Source organism: Astyanax mexicanus, chromosome 1, assembly GCF_023375975.1.
Source record: "Astyanax mexicanus isolate ESR-SI-001 chromosome 1, AstMex3_surface, whole genome shotgun sequence".
NCBI classification, from domain to species: domain Eukaryota; kingdom Metazoa; phylum Chordata; class Actinopteri; order Characiformes; family Acestrorhamphidae; genus Astyanax; species Astyanax mexicanus.
In genome coordinates, this window is record NC_064408.1 from 96,377,592 (window position 1) to 96,394,876 (window position 17,285).

The following is a 17,285-nucleotide window of genomic DNA, read 5'->3' on the forward strand; positions in this document are numbered from 1 at the left end:
CCTTGTTCCGTGCTGCCCTAGTAGTGTATGTTATGTTCGTGTATGTAAAAATAATACAAATTATTAGAACGTTAGAACAGTAGTGTCAGTATAATCAAATTTGAATAGCCTAAATCATCGCTCTGTCAGGATTAAGTTAAGGCAATATAGGTGATTAAACTTATATTTTTTACTAACATTATATATTTTTTGTAAATTATATTTTTATTACTTTTTTATACAGTTGTAACACTCAAGTAAACGATGAATGTGCGTCCAGATTGTACAATGTGCCCTGGAAAAAAAAAAAATATCAGGAAAAAAAATAGAGGTGGTAACCCAGGTCCAGAAATTAAAACTCCATTCCAGGGTTTTGTAACAAGAGCCGGGGCGGGTCTCTGAATAGCTCAGCTGCAGCAGAGCCACTCTGGCAGTTGGTACAAAACCCTGGAATGGATTTTTACTTTCTGAAAAAATAACACGTAAAAACAGGAAAAAAAACATTAAAACAGGGAGAGTTTTGCGATGGGTAGCTCAACTTGAGAGACCACACCTCTCGCATTTATATCAGCTGATGTGTTTATTTTACACAACTCAAACATGTGATTATAGCCTCTCAAATATTCTTCTTACAACAAATTTAGATGTGAATCTTTACGTTTTCGGGGAAAAAATGCTTAGTATAAATAAAACACAAGCCTGCGTCTATACAATCTACAGTGGCTACATCCTCACAAAATAATATATTTTAATCAAAAAATAGATCTGGCAATGTCAACACTGCTGATGACAGGTATATATATTTTTTTATACAACTCAAACATGTGATTAGCCTCTCGAATATTCTTTTACAACATCTTTGGGAAAAATATAGGTAGGTATAAATAAGATACAAGCCTATGCTTCATTACAGTGGCTACATCTTCACAAAAAATGTTAATAAAAAAAAACAGAGCTGGCAAAGTCAACACTGCTGATGACAAGTTTAGTTTCTCTCTTTTTTTGTCAGGCGAGTCGCGTGGGCTCCTGTAGTGTTCACAAGGCCGAGCCGAAGGACCCCGTCGTTCTCTTTCTGCTCTTACCCGCCATCTTGCGAGTAACCGGGGTAAGAAGAGCTCTACAGATTTCAGTAAAAACACTGTTTAATACCTGTTTTATCAGTCCGTGCTGATCTAAAGCGGTTATATATGTTTCTCCTGTGTGTGTGAGGGTAAATGTGCGGTATAAAGCGGGTTCTGGAGCGATAATCGAGCGGGTTGTGTGAGCGGGGAGTTCGCGTGGCTCCCATGTGGGGCTGGTAGCTGTTGGGAAAGCGAGGCTGCGGGGAAGATTCTGAGCTGAAACGAGGAGATTTATCAATAATCTCAGCGTCTGTAACACTGCTGAGAATAGCTGTGTGTTTGTGTGGTTAATGATAGTTAATATGAGAGGTTGGTTCACTTAATGTTGTGTGGTTTAGTCTGATAGATGTGATGAATGTCAGTGTGGTTTAGATGAGCTGGGAGTTTAGGGTAGTGCTGCTGCTTCATGTAGCGTTAGGTTAGCTTACCTAGCTAACCGCTTTAGTTTGAGTAGTGTTTTATTCAGCTTTATAAATTTCACCCCACAATATGTTTAGTGCAGATAGGGACTTGGTAGAATGCTAAATCCAACATAAGTGTTGCCTACAAATCTTGATTGTTACTTGGCTATACAAAAAGGTTAACTAACGTATCTATTTAAAGTAAAATCTCTAAATAGTTATTAATAAGCAAGTCAACTAAGCTAGTTTTTTCTATATCCTATACATTCTTTTGTATTATCAGTTTTTTTTTTTATTCCACACAGATGCACAATATTGTTTTATGACAAGATTATTACATTTTAGACGTGAAGTTTTGGTGTTCAGACTACAGATTGATTGAGTTTCTTCAGTATGATTAGACTTTATTTTTTTAAGCTTGTCAAGAAAAGAGAATAAGAAATTAGATTTTGGCTCAGTAAGTACCATTTAAAGAAGCCTACATTTGTGCTCTAGTAAACTGATATATGTGCATATTATTGGTAAATACCTTATTTTGAGGCCATTTCAAACCCTCCCAATGTCCTAAAATACTTCTGGAAGAATGTCCTTTGGCAAGATTATCAAACTTAGGATGCCAAGTGTTCTGTGAAGTGTTCAGACTGAATATTGATTTCTACAGTGTGACCACATGTTTTATACTGTCCAAGATAATGATACAAAATAAGCATTGACTAATTGAGTACATTCTTACAATTCCTAGTAAATATTTGTAGTTTATTTTAAAATGCACATTATTGGTAAATGCCTTGTTTTAGCTTGTAATTGTTTGTTTTCTAGTTAATTCTTCTTTTAAAATTCTCATTGTTGGTGAAGGTGCTTTTAAACCTGCCGACATCCTTAAAGCGCTCGTAGGAGAATGTTATTTGGCAAGTTATTAAATTCAAAACGTCAAGTGTTCAGTAGCCTATGTTCAGACTGAAGAGACTGTCATGATGCTCAAATAGAAATCTGAAGAAAAACACTGGGAATATGATCGTTTGTTTCAAGAATATATGTTTCTATTCTTCTTAAATGCTAGCTGCTCTTTAGGTCGTGTGATTTTTTTTTTTTTTTTTTTTTTTTTTTTGTGACCCAAAAACTGAAAGCTCCAGATTTTCTTGAAATAAAATAATCACGTCACATTCAATGTCTTTTAAATGTGGCATGATTTTTCCTTTTGTTTTAAGAGAATTCTAGTTATTTTAAATAAATGATTTCCTTTTATTTTAGAATAGTTTAGGTTTTCTTTTGATTGCCAAAGTATGTGTGTGTTTTGTTCACATATCTGCCAATAATATGGGAAATGGTGCATTACACTAACAACTGGGCCCTCATCTTTAGTTTTTCTCAACTAACCAGGATACTTGGGTTTTTTAGTTATTACTCATATGTAGTCTTTATAGCAGTGGTCTTGCTCTTTATTACTGGATTGTTTTTTAATAAATTTTTTTCTCTCTTCTCTTTAGTAAACTAGCACCATGACGAACACAAGAGGCAAGAGGAGGGGAACCAGGTACATGTTTGCCAGGCCCTTCCGCAAGCATGGTAAGTTATTCTAAAAATTTCATTTAAGGTTTAAACTTGTTAGTATGGTTTTACAAATTGCATTATTGCTGTTTTATTAGAGAGTTCTAAGAATACTGTTTTAAAAGACATAATGTTTGCATTCTGTATAATGTCTACTAAAGCTGTTGTAGTAGAAATTAATATTCCTTTGTTTTCACAGGTCCAGTCCCTCTGTCCACTTACATGCGCATCTATAAGAAAGGAGATATTGTTGATATCAAGGTGAGCAGGCTTTGTGATTTGATGCGTTCACTTATGAATGTGCATTGTGGAGGTGTCTAATATGTAACTTTTTGTATTTTTCTTTTAGGGCACAGGAACCATTCAGAAGGGCATGCCTCACAAGTGCTACCATGGCAAAACAGGCCGTGTTTACAATGTCACGCAGCATGCTGTAGGCATCATTGTCAACAAGCAGGTCAAGTAAGTATTGTTTGAAAGATATTCAATAGAAACTAGTTAATGGAAAGGTGTGCTCTCTTCTTTTCAACTGTTATGAAGTCCTACTGCATGATTAATTTCCTGTGTTTGTGGTTGCATTGGTAATTTTGTCAAAGCAGCATATTTGAGTGGCTGAAAATGTAGGAAAGGGTTTACATTAATGTAGATTTCATTATCAGTATATTGAAAAATGTAAGCTTTATATATTGGTTATGTTATTGGAAACAAGCTGTGCTCATTCTAATGCTTTTAACTGCTAGCTAGCAGCTAAGGTTAGCCCTAAGCTAAGTAATGCCTCAGGCTACAACATGCTTGACGGAATACTGTAATACAGACGTACATTTTGTTACCTCCTCACTCACCCCATATTCACTTTACCATAAGGGCATCCCTTGTCCTCTGTGGCCATTCATGTGGGGTACAGCAGTCACCCTTATGCACCCTGGTCAGACTGCACTATGTCTACACCAGATCGTCAATAAGGAAACATGTTTTTATGGTAACTTTGAAACTCCTCGCCTGGGAGTTAGCTTCCACTGACTTACATTATTAATATTTCCTTCAAGGGGCAAAATCCTGGCAAAGAGAATTAATGTGCGCATTGAGCATGTGAAGCACTCCAAGAGCAGAGACAGCTTCCTGCAGCGCGTCAAGGAGAACGAGAAGAGGAAGATGGAGGCCAAGCAGGCCAACACCTGGGTGGAACTGAAGCGCCAGGTATGACAAACCATGTTTAATAATTTTAGAGCTTAATTTCATTACTATGTTGACTTGTGCACAAATAAGTTGTCTGTTGTTTCAGGTTGTAATATTTTGTGATATCACTCTTTTCTCTCTCTCTGTAGCCTGCTGCCCCTCGTCCCGCTCACTTTGTCAGCACCAAGAACAACGAGCCCCAGCTGCTGGAGCCCATCCCCTACGAGTTCATGGCATAAATCTGCTGACAATAAAATTGTTTATAAACCCAATACCTGTCTGAATATTTTGTTTCTGCCTACATTTTTATCAACCAGTGAAGTTTAAAGCTACAGATTGCAAGCAGGCTATTAAAGGTTAGTTTGCAAAACCTTGTATTTTCAAAATGAGAGCTTTGCAGGTTAAGGCCTGCAAGTCAGTATTTGTCCGTTTGTTATTCATTTTTGAAATGTGAAAGCAGCTGGACTCGTTAACCTCATATAATACTCAAATTAACCAAAAAAAAGCTTGGATCAGTTTCTGAAAATTGATGCCAATGCAAAATTGAAGCAGTTTTTGTTTAAGAAAATCTTATTTTTTTCCTTTATTATGGGCACACTATTTTTCAGGTTAAATGATCTAACATGCTACAACAATTTCATAATGTGTATATTTTATCATTTTGTTTAAGAAATTACACAATTATATTTATATTTTATAACTTAAAATGATTAGTTAAAACCGAGCTGTAGAAGCAACTCATGCTATTTTAAAAAGGAGTTTTATTTCCAAAACTAATCTAGCTCACCAACATTCTGTGAATGAGGTCAGATGAGTGAACATAGATTCACACTGTCTTGTGAGGCTCTCAGGATGTTTAGTATATGCTACTTAGGGACTCTGATTGCTGTAAGGATCTTTATATGTCTTTGAAAGTGCCTGTGATGTGTCTTCATGGGCTCTTGGTTAAAAAAAAAAAGTGAGATACATGATGTCTGTATTACAGTATTGTTTTTCCTGCACTAAATAGAGAATTTAGCGACAGTAAACATGGTTTAAACTTGAGCAAATTAGGCATGCCTAATCTGTTTAATTATAAAATGTAGCCACTGGTCTTGGAGCTGTTACAATCCATTGCGGTGGTTTGGTGATAGTCTTGGAGTAGTGCAATATGACTCAGTATGGAATCTCCAGTAGGGTTAGTTCATACAGTGCACACTAGGGGGTAGTGTTGACTCTTTTTCTGAAAGATATTTGTAACCTGAGTGTAGTTACTGAGAACATGGTAGTAGTAGTGTTTGTATTTAGTGGGAAATGTTTCTCAGATGGTAGTAGTAACAAGTGTGACTGAATAAAGTGATGTGCATATAATACAAAGGCTGTATAAATGGGCTAGAGAAAAATACAATAATTGATGCTGTTACTTTTAAAGCAAATTAAATAAAACCATAATCATTCTACTTTAAGAAATTGTGCAGGCTGTTTAAGTATACTTGCTTTGCTTTCCTGCTGGTTAATACAGGTTTCTATGTGGTTCTTGTATGATCTAATCTGGTTTGATCACTCTGGGTGGTACAGCTATCAGGTGGTTGCTCTTGTATTGCTAAGTAGTTGCTGTAGTTTTCAAAGTGGTTGTTAAATGGTTACTAGGTGGTTGTTATGGTGTAGTTATAGGTGACTGCTATGGTATTTCATTTTACCATGATAATACACTACATGATGGTCATAAAAAATTCACCTCCATTGATTGTGGCACACATTTACAATGTGACATTGTTTCAATAAGCTTCTGCAATGTTACAAGATTTATTTAAATACAGTGTGGCATTAATTTTTCACTAAGATCTTGTATTGATAATGGTAGAGTCTGACCACTGCACAAAGTCTTCTCCAACACATCCCAAAGACTCTTAATGAGGTTAAGGTCTGAACTCTGTGGTGAACAATCCATGTGTGAAAATGATGATCTCATGCTCCCTGATCCACTCTTTCAAAATTCCAGCCTTAAACTCTAATCCTGTCATTGTGATTTTGGAATATGGTCGTGCCAGTAGGGAAGAAAAAATCAATTGATGGAATAACCTGGTCCATATTCAGTATATTCAGGTAGTCAGCTGACCTCATTCTTTCAGCACATACTGTTGTTGAACCTAGACCTGACCAACTGCAGCAACACCGGATGATTTCCTTACTTAAATCCAGACGGTGGCCAAGCAGTGTATATAATGGTGGCTAGGATGTTGTTTTGGTGTCTTGGGTGGTTGCTCAGGTATTTAAATGGTTGTTGTGCTACATTTGTATTTAAATTCTGACACTTGGGTGCCAAGACTTTTGGTGCCTTTTTATTCTAATGGGAAACAGGCCCAAAATCATCCATTGCTTGGCGGAAACTGTTTGTTCAATTAAAAAGCTGTATACAAATCCAAATTGCACCAAACTAAACAATCAGGCGTTAGAACAGTGCCAATATCTCTCAGTCTGTGGGACTAGTTAACAAAGAAAAATCCTGCAGAAAAATAATAATAATAAGTAATATAAATAATTAAAAACAGAACAGTATAATTACTACAAATACTTTGTATATGATTAATCTAATGAAAATCTAAGTGCATTAAGATTTTTAGCAGTCTATTCAAACCCTTACTTGCAGTGTCATAGAATCAATACTGAAAGTATGACTTGAAATTGGATTTTTTACTGTTTTCTCAGAATAGAGAAATGAAACTACTGTTTGTGCTTTAGTCACTAAGCTACATATGCAACAGGTAGGAATTAGAATACTGTGTTTATTGTTTTAGTCATTGTTTCAGTCCACTGTTTTTACTATTATCATTTAAGTACTTTTACAGGTTTAAGTACATTGTTCAGTTACTCACTGCCTAAACATTACTGTATTGTCTAGTTTTTGTAATAAATTAAAAACAGATTAAATGTCAAATTCACACTGTTAATATCTATTTCTGGTGATAGTATTCTCTGAAGTTCAGTAGCTGGTTTGTGTGAAGGGTTAAATACAGTCTGGTCTGAATAGGCAGGAGTGAATGATTCTTGAAATAGGAAAAAAGTAGCTAAATCAAATTTTGCAGGATTTGCTGATACGTTTGTCTGCTTGTTGCGTGGGCACACTCCAGGCCCTAATATCTAATGCTATGTGCACATAGAGCTTTGTGTGTGTGTGTGTGTGTGTGTGTGTCATATGTATGCAAGGCCCACCTTGCTCTGTGTAACTAGAGTGAATGGCTGACTGGATATCTGACAAATATGTTATCTCACCCACCTCAGTACTTTACCCAATATTTACTTCAATTAGGGTCAGTTTCCTGAGATAGGCGAGTGAGAGATGCCTGATTTAGTAATATTTTCACAGTGTGGTAGTCTCACTACACACCTAACATCCAGCCTTTATGACTATTGAACCTCTATTGTATTTCATGTAATACAGCATGGTGCCAAAACCCTTACATAAGGGCCCATATTAGGGAACAAATAATTTTGCTCACTTTCTATAAATGAAAGACTTTAATAAGTAATGTATCTAATGTTTTAAAATGTACATATCACCTCCCAGTCCACATATGGAAACTAAGCTATGCTCTTCTAAGCTCTGGTCTTTTCGGAGAAGCTGCATTTGAAAATTTAAACCAAACAATATGATGGATTATCTATATTCCATGTCCTCTAAGGCACATTGTTTGTGTATATATGTTGATATATGATACAAAATAGTGTAAACCAAAATCTGTGCACTATATAGTGATTAGGGCACAGATTTGGACCAGCTATTGTTTTTAAAATGTCATAAAAAACAGCATATTGACATATATCTGATGTTTACAATGGACTGTTTTTTGAATGAGGCACAATACAGGGCGGCCCTTCAGAAAAAGTTTACATAATGTATATCTAGGTCATAAATACACATTAACACAAACTAAAAGGCTGTGTCTAAGGGAAAAAACAGTTTTAAAAACATATTTACAACTTTATTGTATACAAAAAACACAGAAATGTCATTAATATACTTGAAGGCAAAAACAACAAGTACAGTTTTAATTGAAGGTTAACAGCTGTATTTACTCCCAAGCATATTGTGACTACTATTAAGATTAAAGAAGGTTTATTGTCATTTACTCATATTTACCCAAATTCTCATACAAGTATACAGACAAATGAAAAGTAAATTACTATAGCTTAGTAAAAAACAGATAAAAAATATATTTTTTAAATGTAGATGCAGTTGTGTATGTAAACAATAATAATAACACTTAGAGATCATAATACATACATGCATACATATATATGCACATACACATGTGCATAAAATATTTAGCAAGTCCATTTACTGCACAGTTTCGATGTGTAAACAATAATAAAATATACTGCTATTAAATAATAACATGCATGTTAAAAATATTCTCCAGCTAACATGAGAAGCTAAAAATCAACAGGTTTTCTGTTCTTTTACTAAGTACAGGGGGGGAAAAAAGCATTAAATTAATTGTCCATGATATTCGAGTGTATACTATGAGTGCATCTGATTAAGATTAGGCTGAAAAATGCTGAAGTATTTCTATAATCTGCCTGACCCAGATTGATACCTAGCAATGCTTCATATTCACACAGCTCTCTTCCCATAGCGCAACATGCATTTACTACATTCTCTGGACACACAGGCCTCGAATGATAACACGCAGGGTCAGTGTGTTTGGTGAGAATGTGTAAAAATGACCAGATAACCTCACTGCATGCCATGCCTATCCAGTCTCAATCCAGGGCACAAGATAGTGTCTGTAGTGCTATCAGGCTGGTGTTGTTATATCCATATATTTAACCCCTTGGGTGCAGGTGGCCAGGTCTAGCAGAGGTAGGGGCCAATGCTATCCATCAACAGGTGACATGTTGGTCTGGTATTGATCAGTGTTGTCTTGCTGGTGTAAAGGTTCAGCTTGGTTGAACTAGGCACCTGCTTTAGTTATTAAATTACGTTGTCTTCACTAAGATGTTTAGGATGAGAAATAAATTCATAAGCATTGACAAATGTGTGTATATATATATATATATATATATATATATATATATATAAGAATTCTATTACTTACAAGCAATGTTGATAATGTAGTGACATACCAATATCGTATTAATAATTATAAAATGTTTATTTAAATGTATGCAAATATATTAAAAACATTATATAATGTTACTGTCCAATAAAAAGCATGTATCTTCAAAACAGCAACTTTACAGCAGAAAGAAAATTCATCAAGAAATTTTGGCACATTGTAAGTAACAGTTTGTGTGTTCAAATTATGTAGTAAACTAAAAATCAACAAAAATGGAAATACTTGTTTTCATTGGACAGCAACATAATACTTTTTTCCCCCTTTGGAACACTATCTATGTAGTCTTGGTCCCTTTAACAGTGCATGCCTGCTAAAAACTGTTATTTTGACTTAATGAAGAAATGTTATGCCTTTAAAACAAATAAATTTATTCTCACAGCATGTAGCATGTAGCAGATGCCAATTTATGAACAATATGTCTCCGTTCAATTAATGATTTTGAGGCCCTTAAACTTATGTAGTTTCTATTCATAACACCTTTATTGAGCAAAATTCAGTAAACATGTACTAGGAATGCTCTTTCATGCCTTATATCATTGTTTTTTTTTTCACTTTTAACCTTTTAATGCCAGCTATTTTGTCAATTTTCTGCCTGATATTACACACCTAAATCTTAAGGATATCTATTCAAGCATTACTTAGAAAGGTTTCCATTTTTGATAAGTTTGATGATTATGTGAATTGTATTTTTTTTAAATATTAAAAACAATTTAATCAGATCTCCAACTGTAGATAATAAAAATATAGTGAATAAAAATCACAAAAATGGTGCTTTCCTAAGCTTCATTTTAAAATCAGCATTTTTGTGAATACAAAAGAAACATGTAATGTCCTCCAAAACTCCAAAGACTTTACGTCTAGTTTTTATGTCTATTTTCAAACATTTAGTTTTTTACTTATTAGGTGGAGTAGAGAGTGAACAAGCAGCTACTTCAAGTTTCCTGTAGGAGAGTATCCAAAGGCCTTAAAAGTTTTAGAATGTTAATAACTTATTTTGCTGCAGAGAAAAAGGGATTTATATCACCTACACATGTAGCCCATATATGGACCAATGCCTGTTAAGGGGTTAAACCAAATATTTACATAGTTTTAAATGTGATATTTAACACTCATGCATAGTAAATTGATACAATCTTGTTTTTTCCATACAAAGTCTTATGTGATGTGAGTAATGACATAAGCTGTTCATAAACATTCAAATACTGCTTTAGAAATACATTATTCAAAGTCTATAAATGTTTTACGAAGCCCTTATGTAGGTACCATTCAAATAATACTTGTTACCGGGTATTCTCAGTCCGTCTATTTAGCTAAGTTTTGAAATGTTAACATGAAACGGCTGCAGAAACGACTGTGGGGGCAGAGTAGTGCAATAGCACTGGGGCAAATAGCACATAAAAAACGCTTTATTGGGCCCCTCATATAGATACTGAGACAACTGTACACCCATGACTCACAGAAAGATCCAATTTCCTAACAACGCAAATCTCCAGTTAGCATCCATCAGCACTACACACAGCCCTTTTACCTATTTATCCCCCTCCTACTGATAATGCAGCTCCACCATGGTAACAGATCCATGAGAAGCTATAGCATGATACATGTAAGAGTCATAACTCTAAAACTGTAAACAGGTGGCCTAAAGTAAACCTTTAGGTTAAAGTTAAATGTCAGACTGGAGTGGGGCCACCATGCTATAAATTGTGCTTCTTCTTTGTGGTTTCCTCAAATCAGTGTCTCTGAGAAGAATCAGACACTAACAGTGTATTATTTTTGTAACATTTTAAAATGAGCCAAAAAAGCTGCCCCAAGCTTATTTTTGCACAAAATTCAAACCCATATCACATGTGTATTAATAATATAAACGTACACAGTGAAAGTGTCTTTTAGAGGTTGCATTTATGAAGGGGAGGAGAGAGTGAAATATCTTTAAAATATGCAATTGTATTAATAAAAAAAATACATAAATATAAACAAGTTTACCAAAACCAATAAATAGACTTGATTGCCTTTATTACTAAAAGCCTTAATGACATGTTAGAATTATAGATGAGAGCACCACCACAAACTGATATTTACAAGTGAGAAACCCCATTTTTGATGAGTTGAAAGTCAAAAAATGAAGTAAGTACAGACTACTGGTATTGCTCACCTACTAACACATGTCAAAACAGAAGTATTTTCCCCAGGGTGTTTCTGTTGTTTCTGACCAAAACCACTTAAACAGAATGTACTTATGAGCCCATAAACATGAAAATCCAAGGTAGACTTGATTTAGCACTAGACTGCCTTCAAGGCCTTCTCGGAAATTCCTACCTATAAGGTTAGAGGACGAATTACGACTTGACATGGATTCGAGTGTTTTTTGTTGGGGTGGAAATGGATGCCTTTTGGAAAATCCTTTTGTTTGTACTTTTGGTCAATTATCATAAAAACAGGAGGTTTATTTTGCCATACTCCAAGAGAATGAAGCAAGTAAGATATGCATTAGTTAAGCGATGTTTTTATCCCATTAGAACCATGAATTTTACTTGACTTTTAAGCTTTTTCAAGTATTGCTAGTTATTTTATTAGTTAGCTAATAACAACCTGCAGGTGTTCCAAGTGTTGTAGCAATAACAGAAGTATGAGCAGTTGTCTGCATCAATGTATTGACCTCTTGTGAGACTGACACGCCCCCAACTGGGAAACTTGGGGCTTATCTAAAAGAGTTTTCCACTGGTAAATACGAGTTTGTGGTGGCGTTCATGTGCTCTCATCTCGTAAATACAATATTTCCGACACAATTTGAAGGCAGCATTAGACAGGTCAATCAAAGACTGTGGTGGGAAGCAGATTAACCAATAGTTGGTACAAAAACAGGTACATGAAAACCAATAGTAGTGATGAGAAGTCTTCAATAGATAGGGAAAATCTTTTGTCATCTTTTAGAATTTTGTGTTATAATTTTGTATAATGACAGAACCATAAAGGACCATTTAAAAGGTTAAATAGTTCTTTGCCTGATTAAAATATAAATTACTTTTTTGAGAGAGTAAGAAACTTAAAGCAAATAACATATAGATTTAGATGGTAAGAAAAAATCCTGCTTGCTTTTTTGGGTGATCCCTATAGAATTTTTACCAGCATGTTAGCACTATGCAACTTTTTTATGCCTTTGGCTGGTTGGTGTATATAAATAAGTGTATCCCTTTAGACTTTTAATGTAAGAGAAAAAAAAGTGTGTGAACGTAATATGAACATCATAAAAAATACCAACTGATCACCCATTAGATTTGTTTAAATAAAGTAATAAAGTTAAATTGAGTAATTGCTGAGCTCTAATTGGAGCATGCCTGTGAGAGGTGCCTGATTGGGTTTTTCCTCCCACAGCACATCCAGAGGTGCTGAGAGGCGCTGACTCATAGCAGTTACTGATTGAATAAAGCGAGAGTAAATAGACTCAGGGGAAGAGGAGAGGTGGTGGGGGGGCAGTGGGGAGTGGATGAAAGCAGTCATGTAGTGCGAGCTCCTTAATCATGCCCGCTTGACACTCACAGATTGAGGCCTTCAAGCTGGGCGGCAGCCATATCGACCAGACGTTACACATTAACCACTGGGACAAGCAAACACGCAAGATGGCGATAGCACGACTAGACATTATGCTGTCTTCTAGCCCCGGACATGTCTCTCGATCCGTCTCTCATATACAGCTCTGTCTTTGAGTCTGTTTAATTAAAGACAGCTTTATTAGCTTCAGTTTAAAATTCAAAACAGATTAGCATGACTAGCCCAAATGTACAGTTCTGGTAAAAGTGTTTAATTTCTTAGTAAAACATTATTAGAAACATTAAACACTATTATTATTAAACACTATTGATTAATATTAAAATATACAGCTCTGGAAAAAAATCAGAGACCCCTTCAGTTTCTGAATCAGTTTCTCTGATTTTACAATCAGATGTTTGAGTAAAATTAACCTTTTTGTTTTATTCTATAAACTACAGACAACATTTCTCCCAATTTCCAAATTAAAATATTGTCGTTTAGAGCATTCATTTTCAGAAAATGAAAAATGGCTAAAATAACAAACAAGATTCAGAGCTTTCAGACCTCAAATAATGCAAAAAAAAGGTCATATTCATAAAGTTTTAAAAGTTTAGAAATCAATATTTGGTGAAATAACCATTGTTTTTAAACCCATGCATCTTGGCATGTTCTCCTCCACCAGTCTTACACACTACTTTTGGATAATTTTATGCCACTCCTGGTTGAAAAATTCAAGTAGGTCAGCTTGGTTTGATGGCTTGTGAGCATCCATCTTCCTTCTAATTACATTTTAGATATTTTCAATTTGGTAAAATTAAAGAAGCTTATCATTTTTAAATGGTCTCGTATTTTTTTACAAAGCTGTAAATGTACCGTATAAAACCATATATACATTTTTTGTTGGGCACAGATTTTGGCCTCCACACTTTGTGCACACCAATCTCTGCGCACAAAAACACACACACTGTGATAATGAACACATATGTCCGGAATTGTGGGCAGCCTTCGGTGCAGCACCAGGAAGAATTGTCAAGACTTGCTCAAGGACACAACAGTGGCAGCATGTTAAACCTTAGTACTAAAGCTACAACCCTGTTACCTGTAACCCTGTACAGTAACCACTATGCCTCCACTGCACTAAATAACTTTCATAAATAAGTAGGTTTTACGTCACAGCGTCTATTATTTTAATTTTCCAGAATTCTCCTCTTGGGAGCCTGCTATTATTATTATTAGTAGTAGTAGTAGTAGTAGTAGCTATCAGCTAACACCTAAATCAAGTGATTAGTTGATGGATTTGTAAAAATACACAAACACATGCACACATAAACAAATTTAAATAGCTGGCACTTTTAGTTGTAAACAAGCGTGAGATACAGTGGTGCTTTCAAGTTTGTGGACTCTTTAGAATTTTCTATATTTCTGCATAAATATGACCTTAAACATCCTAAGTCCTAAAAGTAGGTAAAAAGAACCCAATTAAACAAATGATATACAAATATTACACATTTGTGAGTGGCAAAAAATTGAGAACCTTTGATTTTAGTATCTGGTGTGACCCCCCCTCTTTGCAGCAATAACTGAAAATACACGTTTCCAGTTATGATGTTCATATGTATGCAGAAATATAGAATTAGAACAATTCTAAAAGGTTCACAACATTTCAAGTACCCTTATATTATTATCGGATTAACTGATAGATACATTTGCCTCACAGCTTCAACACAAAAATAAGTAAGCAAATTTAATACATAAATAATATTACAAAAGAAAAATCGTATGAATTGGGTGCACTGTTCCTTTAACACCTTTGTCAGAAGGCTAACATGGAGGCTTTAGGCTTAGCACAACAAACCAATAAGGCACACACTGTGGCAGGGAGCCAGTGTTTGTCTTTTTTTAGTTGTTGTTTGTTATCAGTGCAGACCATGGTCATTCAGATACAGATACAGAGTTTTATTGATCCTGTTCACAGTCGGTGGAAGGGCTGGGACGCTCAGCACCGGATGAGGAGGAGGAGGAGGAAGGGAGGGGATCAGATAGCAGGATAGTTGGCCTCTGTGTTGGCCAGGGTCAGATGAATACGGTGTGGGAGGGGTGTACCGGGTGCACTGCTAAGGTCTTGATCTGCCCTTAGTTCTGTAGACTAATAATAACTATGTAGACTCACTTTTGCCTTATTTTACACAATGGAGGCAGTCTACAGAATATCAACACATGATTAACAATGGGAATACCCAGTCCCATCAGAATATTATGAACACCTCCTTGTTTCTACACTCCACTACTGTACATTCTTTTAGTACCACTCATCGTATGGGATGCACTTTGTAGTTCTATAATTACAGACTGTAGTGCTTCTGTTTTCTGTATGCATTATTATTCTCATTTCATCCTTTTCTGTAATTGTCAGTAGGACCCTACAAGACCATAAAAAAGCAGATGGACTGGAGGATGACCCACACAAACTGCAGCAACAGATGAGCTTCAGTCCCTGATTTACTTTTACAATGTTGGCAGCTATTTAATAATAATTTTATTTCTAATATTTTTCTAATTTTCTACCAGTTTAGACAGCCAATTACCCAACCCACTCATTAGCACTCCCCCTATTTCTAGTGATGCCCAACACCAGAAGGGTGAAGACTAACACATGCCTCCTCCAATACATGTGAAGTCAACCACCGCCTCTTTTTTTTAGAACAACTAGAGCAGCTTTGCGGAGTAGCATCACAGTGCGCAGTGACTGCGTTCTGATACAACAGCTCACAGACCTTGTGTTGATCGACATCACCCTTTGGAGTGATGTGGGGAGAGAGTGCCGTCTACCCACCCAATTGTGCTTTCTCAGGGCTCCGGTAGCCAATGGCAAACTACATGAACAGAATTTGAACAATCGATCTCCTGATCATAGTGGCAGCGCTTACAGTGTTTAAAAACTCCAGCAGCACTGCTGTTTCTAATCCACTTTTGTATGGTATGCTGACATGCCAAATGTCATTCTCATGCCAAGGTGCTGTGAATTAGCAGAACAGCAGAGTTTGAGCACGGCCTGCCTGAGATATTCTATTTTTTGAGGGTCCACAGTGTCGATCCAGAGTATCACAGATGAACTCTAGAGTCACAGAGTCAATGCATTTTCCCAGTTCACACAATGAAAACTAAGACAGCAAGAGACAGCGAGAAGTTGCAGATAAGAGAGAAGAACATGGAATATTTTTTCTGGAATTAACTTGGATGGGTCACAGTAAGTGGTAGGACAAGGCTTTGAGAAATTACCCTAAGTTTAAGGATTCCCAAACAGGGCCATTTTGGGACACAGCTTCAGAATGCGAGTAATTGAGAGGGTTTGCTGTAAATCAGACTATCAGGAAGCTGTACATGCCGTTGATAAACTGTGATTAGTGTCATAAATTCCACGTGTGTGTGCGCGTGTGTGTGTTTGTGTGCTGTGTTATGATCAGGTCTGGCAGTCCTTCAGACACAGCCAGGCACATTCATACCCTACCAGGAGCCACCGTTGACAGTTTAATGCTCTCATCAATCTTTGTCGGGCAATCCCGAAGACCTTCATCCCCAATCACACGTTTTACAGGCCAGTGACGGCAGTCTGGTGGGCAGCCCTAACAGAGCCTACAACAAGACCTTTAGACAAGAGACAATTCATTTTACACAAACCAGCCATGTAAATATTAAAAAATATCAGCCTTTCACTTTAGCCAAGCATTATGCATGTGTTTTCTTTCTCACTCTATATCCATTTGTAGCCATTGTCATGATTCCAATATCTAGGCAGAAGTGCCGTGCAGGAGTATATCTAGGGGTCGGGGGGTTCTTCTATTTCACTTCATTTAGTTTTATTCCAGTACAAAGGAAACCAGTGTAAACCCATAAACTCTAAAGTGTACACATACTGATGATATCACATGAAAGTAAGTTTGATTATTGCTTGTTTGTGTGAGGTATACCTTTCTGAGGTTACCATACTCATGATGTCAATCTAGACATATTTCATCTTAACATTTTGCAATGCAGGGAGTACAGTACATTTATGTACAGAGCAACAAATACAGAGTTTTTAAACATTTTTGTTTACTACAGAGCTGAATAAAGAAATCTGTCCTCAAATAAAAAAAAACCTAGTCATATATATATACAAAGGATTTAAACAGTATTCACATTCATTACTTAAGTATAGAAGTATAGATACTTGGGTTTAAAATACTTTCATAAAAGTTAAAGTATCAACTAAAAGCTTTTTATTTAAGTAAAAGTGTAAAAGTATGGTTTCAAAACTATTTAAAGTATAAAAGTAAAAGAAATGTAAGGGTAAAAAAATGCGATTCTAAGGACAAAGGCAAGGCCGCAATCAAACAAGTCAAAATGAAATAGGAGTAACAAGGCTTTTTTAAAGAGTAGAAAGTATAGATAAT

At 35.8% G+C, this 17,285-nt stretch overlaps 1 protein-coding gene across 2 annotated transcripts; it reads left to right on the top strand.

The window, feature by feature from the left end:
* Positions 1–979: 979 nt before the first annotated feature.
* rpl21 (ribosomal protein L21) lies at positions 980–4,497 on the top strand. 2 transcript variants are annotated; one of them, XM_007248999.4, is made up of 6 exons: positions 980–1,084; positions 2,989–3,067; positions 3,249–3,310; positions 3,399–3,511; positions 4,096–4,246; positions 4,375–4,497. In XM_007248999.4, the coding sequence occupies exons 2-6, from the start codon at positions 3,001–3,003 to the stop codon at positions 4,462–4,464; spliced, it is 483 nt and encodes a 160-aa protein (XP_007249061.1). In that variant the 5' UTR covers positions 980–1,084; positions 2,989–3,000; the 3' UTR covers positions 4,465–4,497. The 2 variants fall into 2 exon arrangements, with proteins under 2 accessions (XP_007249061.1, XP_022538394.1); XM_022682673.1 differs by having other exon boundaries at positions 1,051–1,108.
* The last annotated feature ends 12,788 nt before the right edge of the window (positions 4,498–17,285 follow it).

Coding starts and splice junctions, on each gene's coding strand:
- rpl21 (XM_007248999.4), top strand. CDS start 3,001: ATGACGAACACAAGAGGCAAGAGGAGGGGAACCAGGTACATGTTTGCC. Junction 3,068..3,248: donor CAGGCCCTTCCGCAAGCATG/GTAAGTTATTCT, acceptor TTGTTTTCACAG/GTCCAGTCCCTCTGTCCACT. Junction 4,247..4,374: donor GGGTGGAACTGAAGCGCCAG/GTATGACAAACC, acceptor CTCTCTCTGTAG/CCTGCTGCCCCTCGTCCCGC.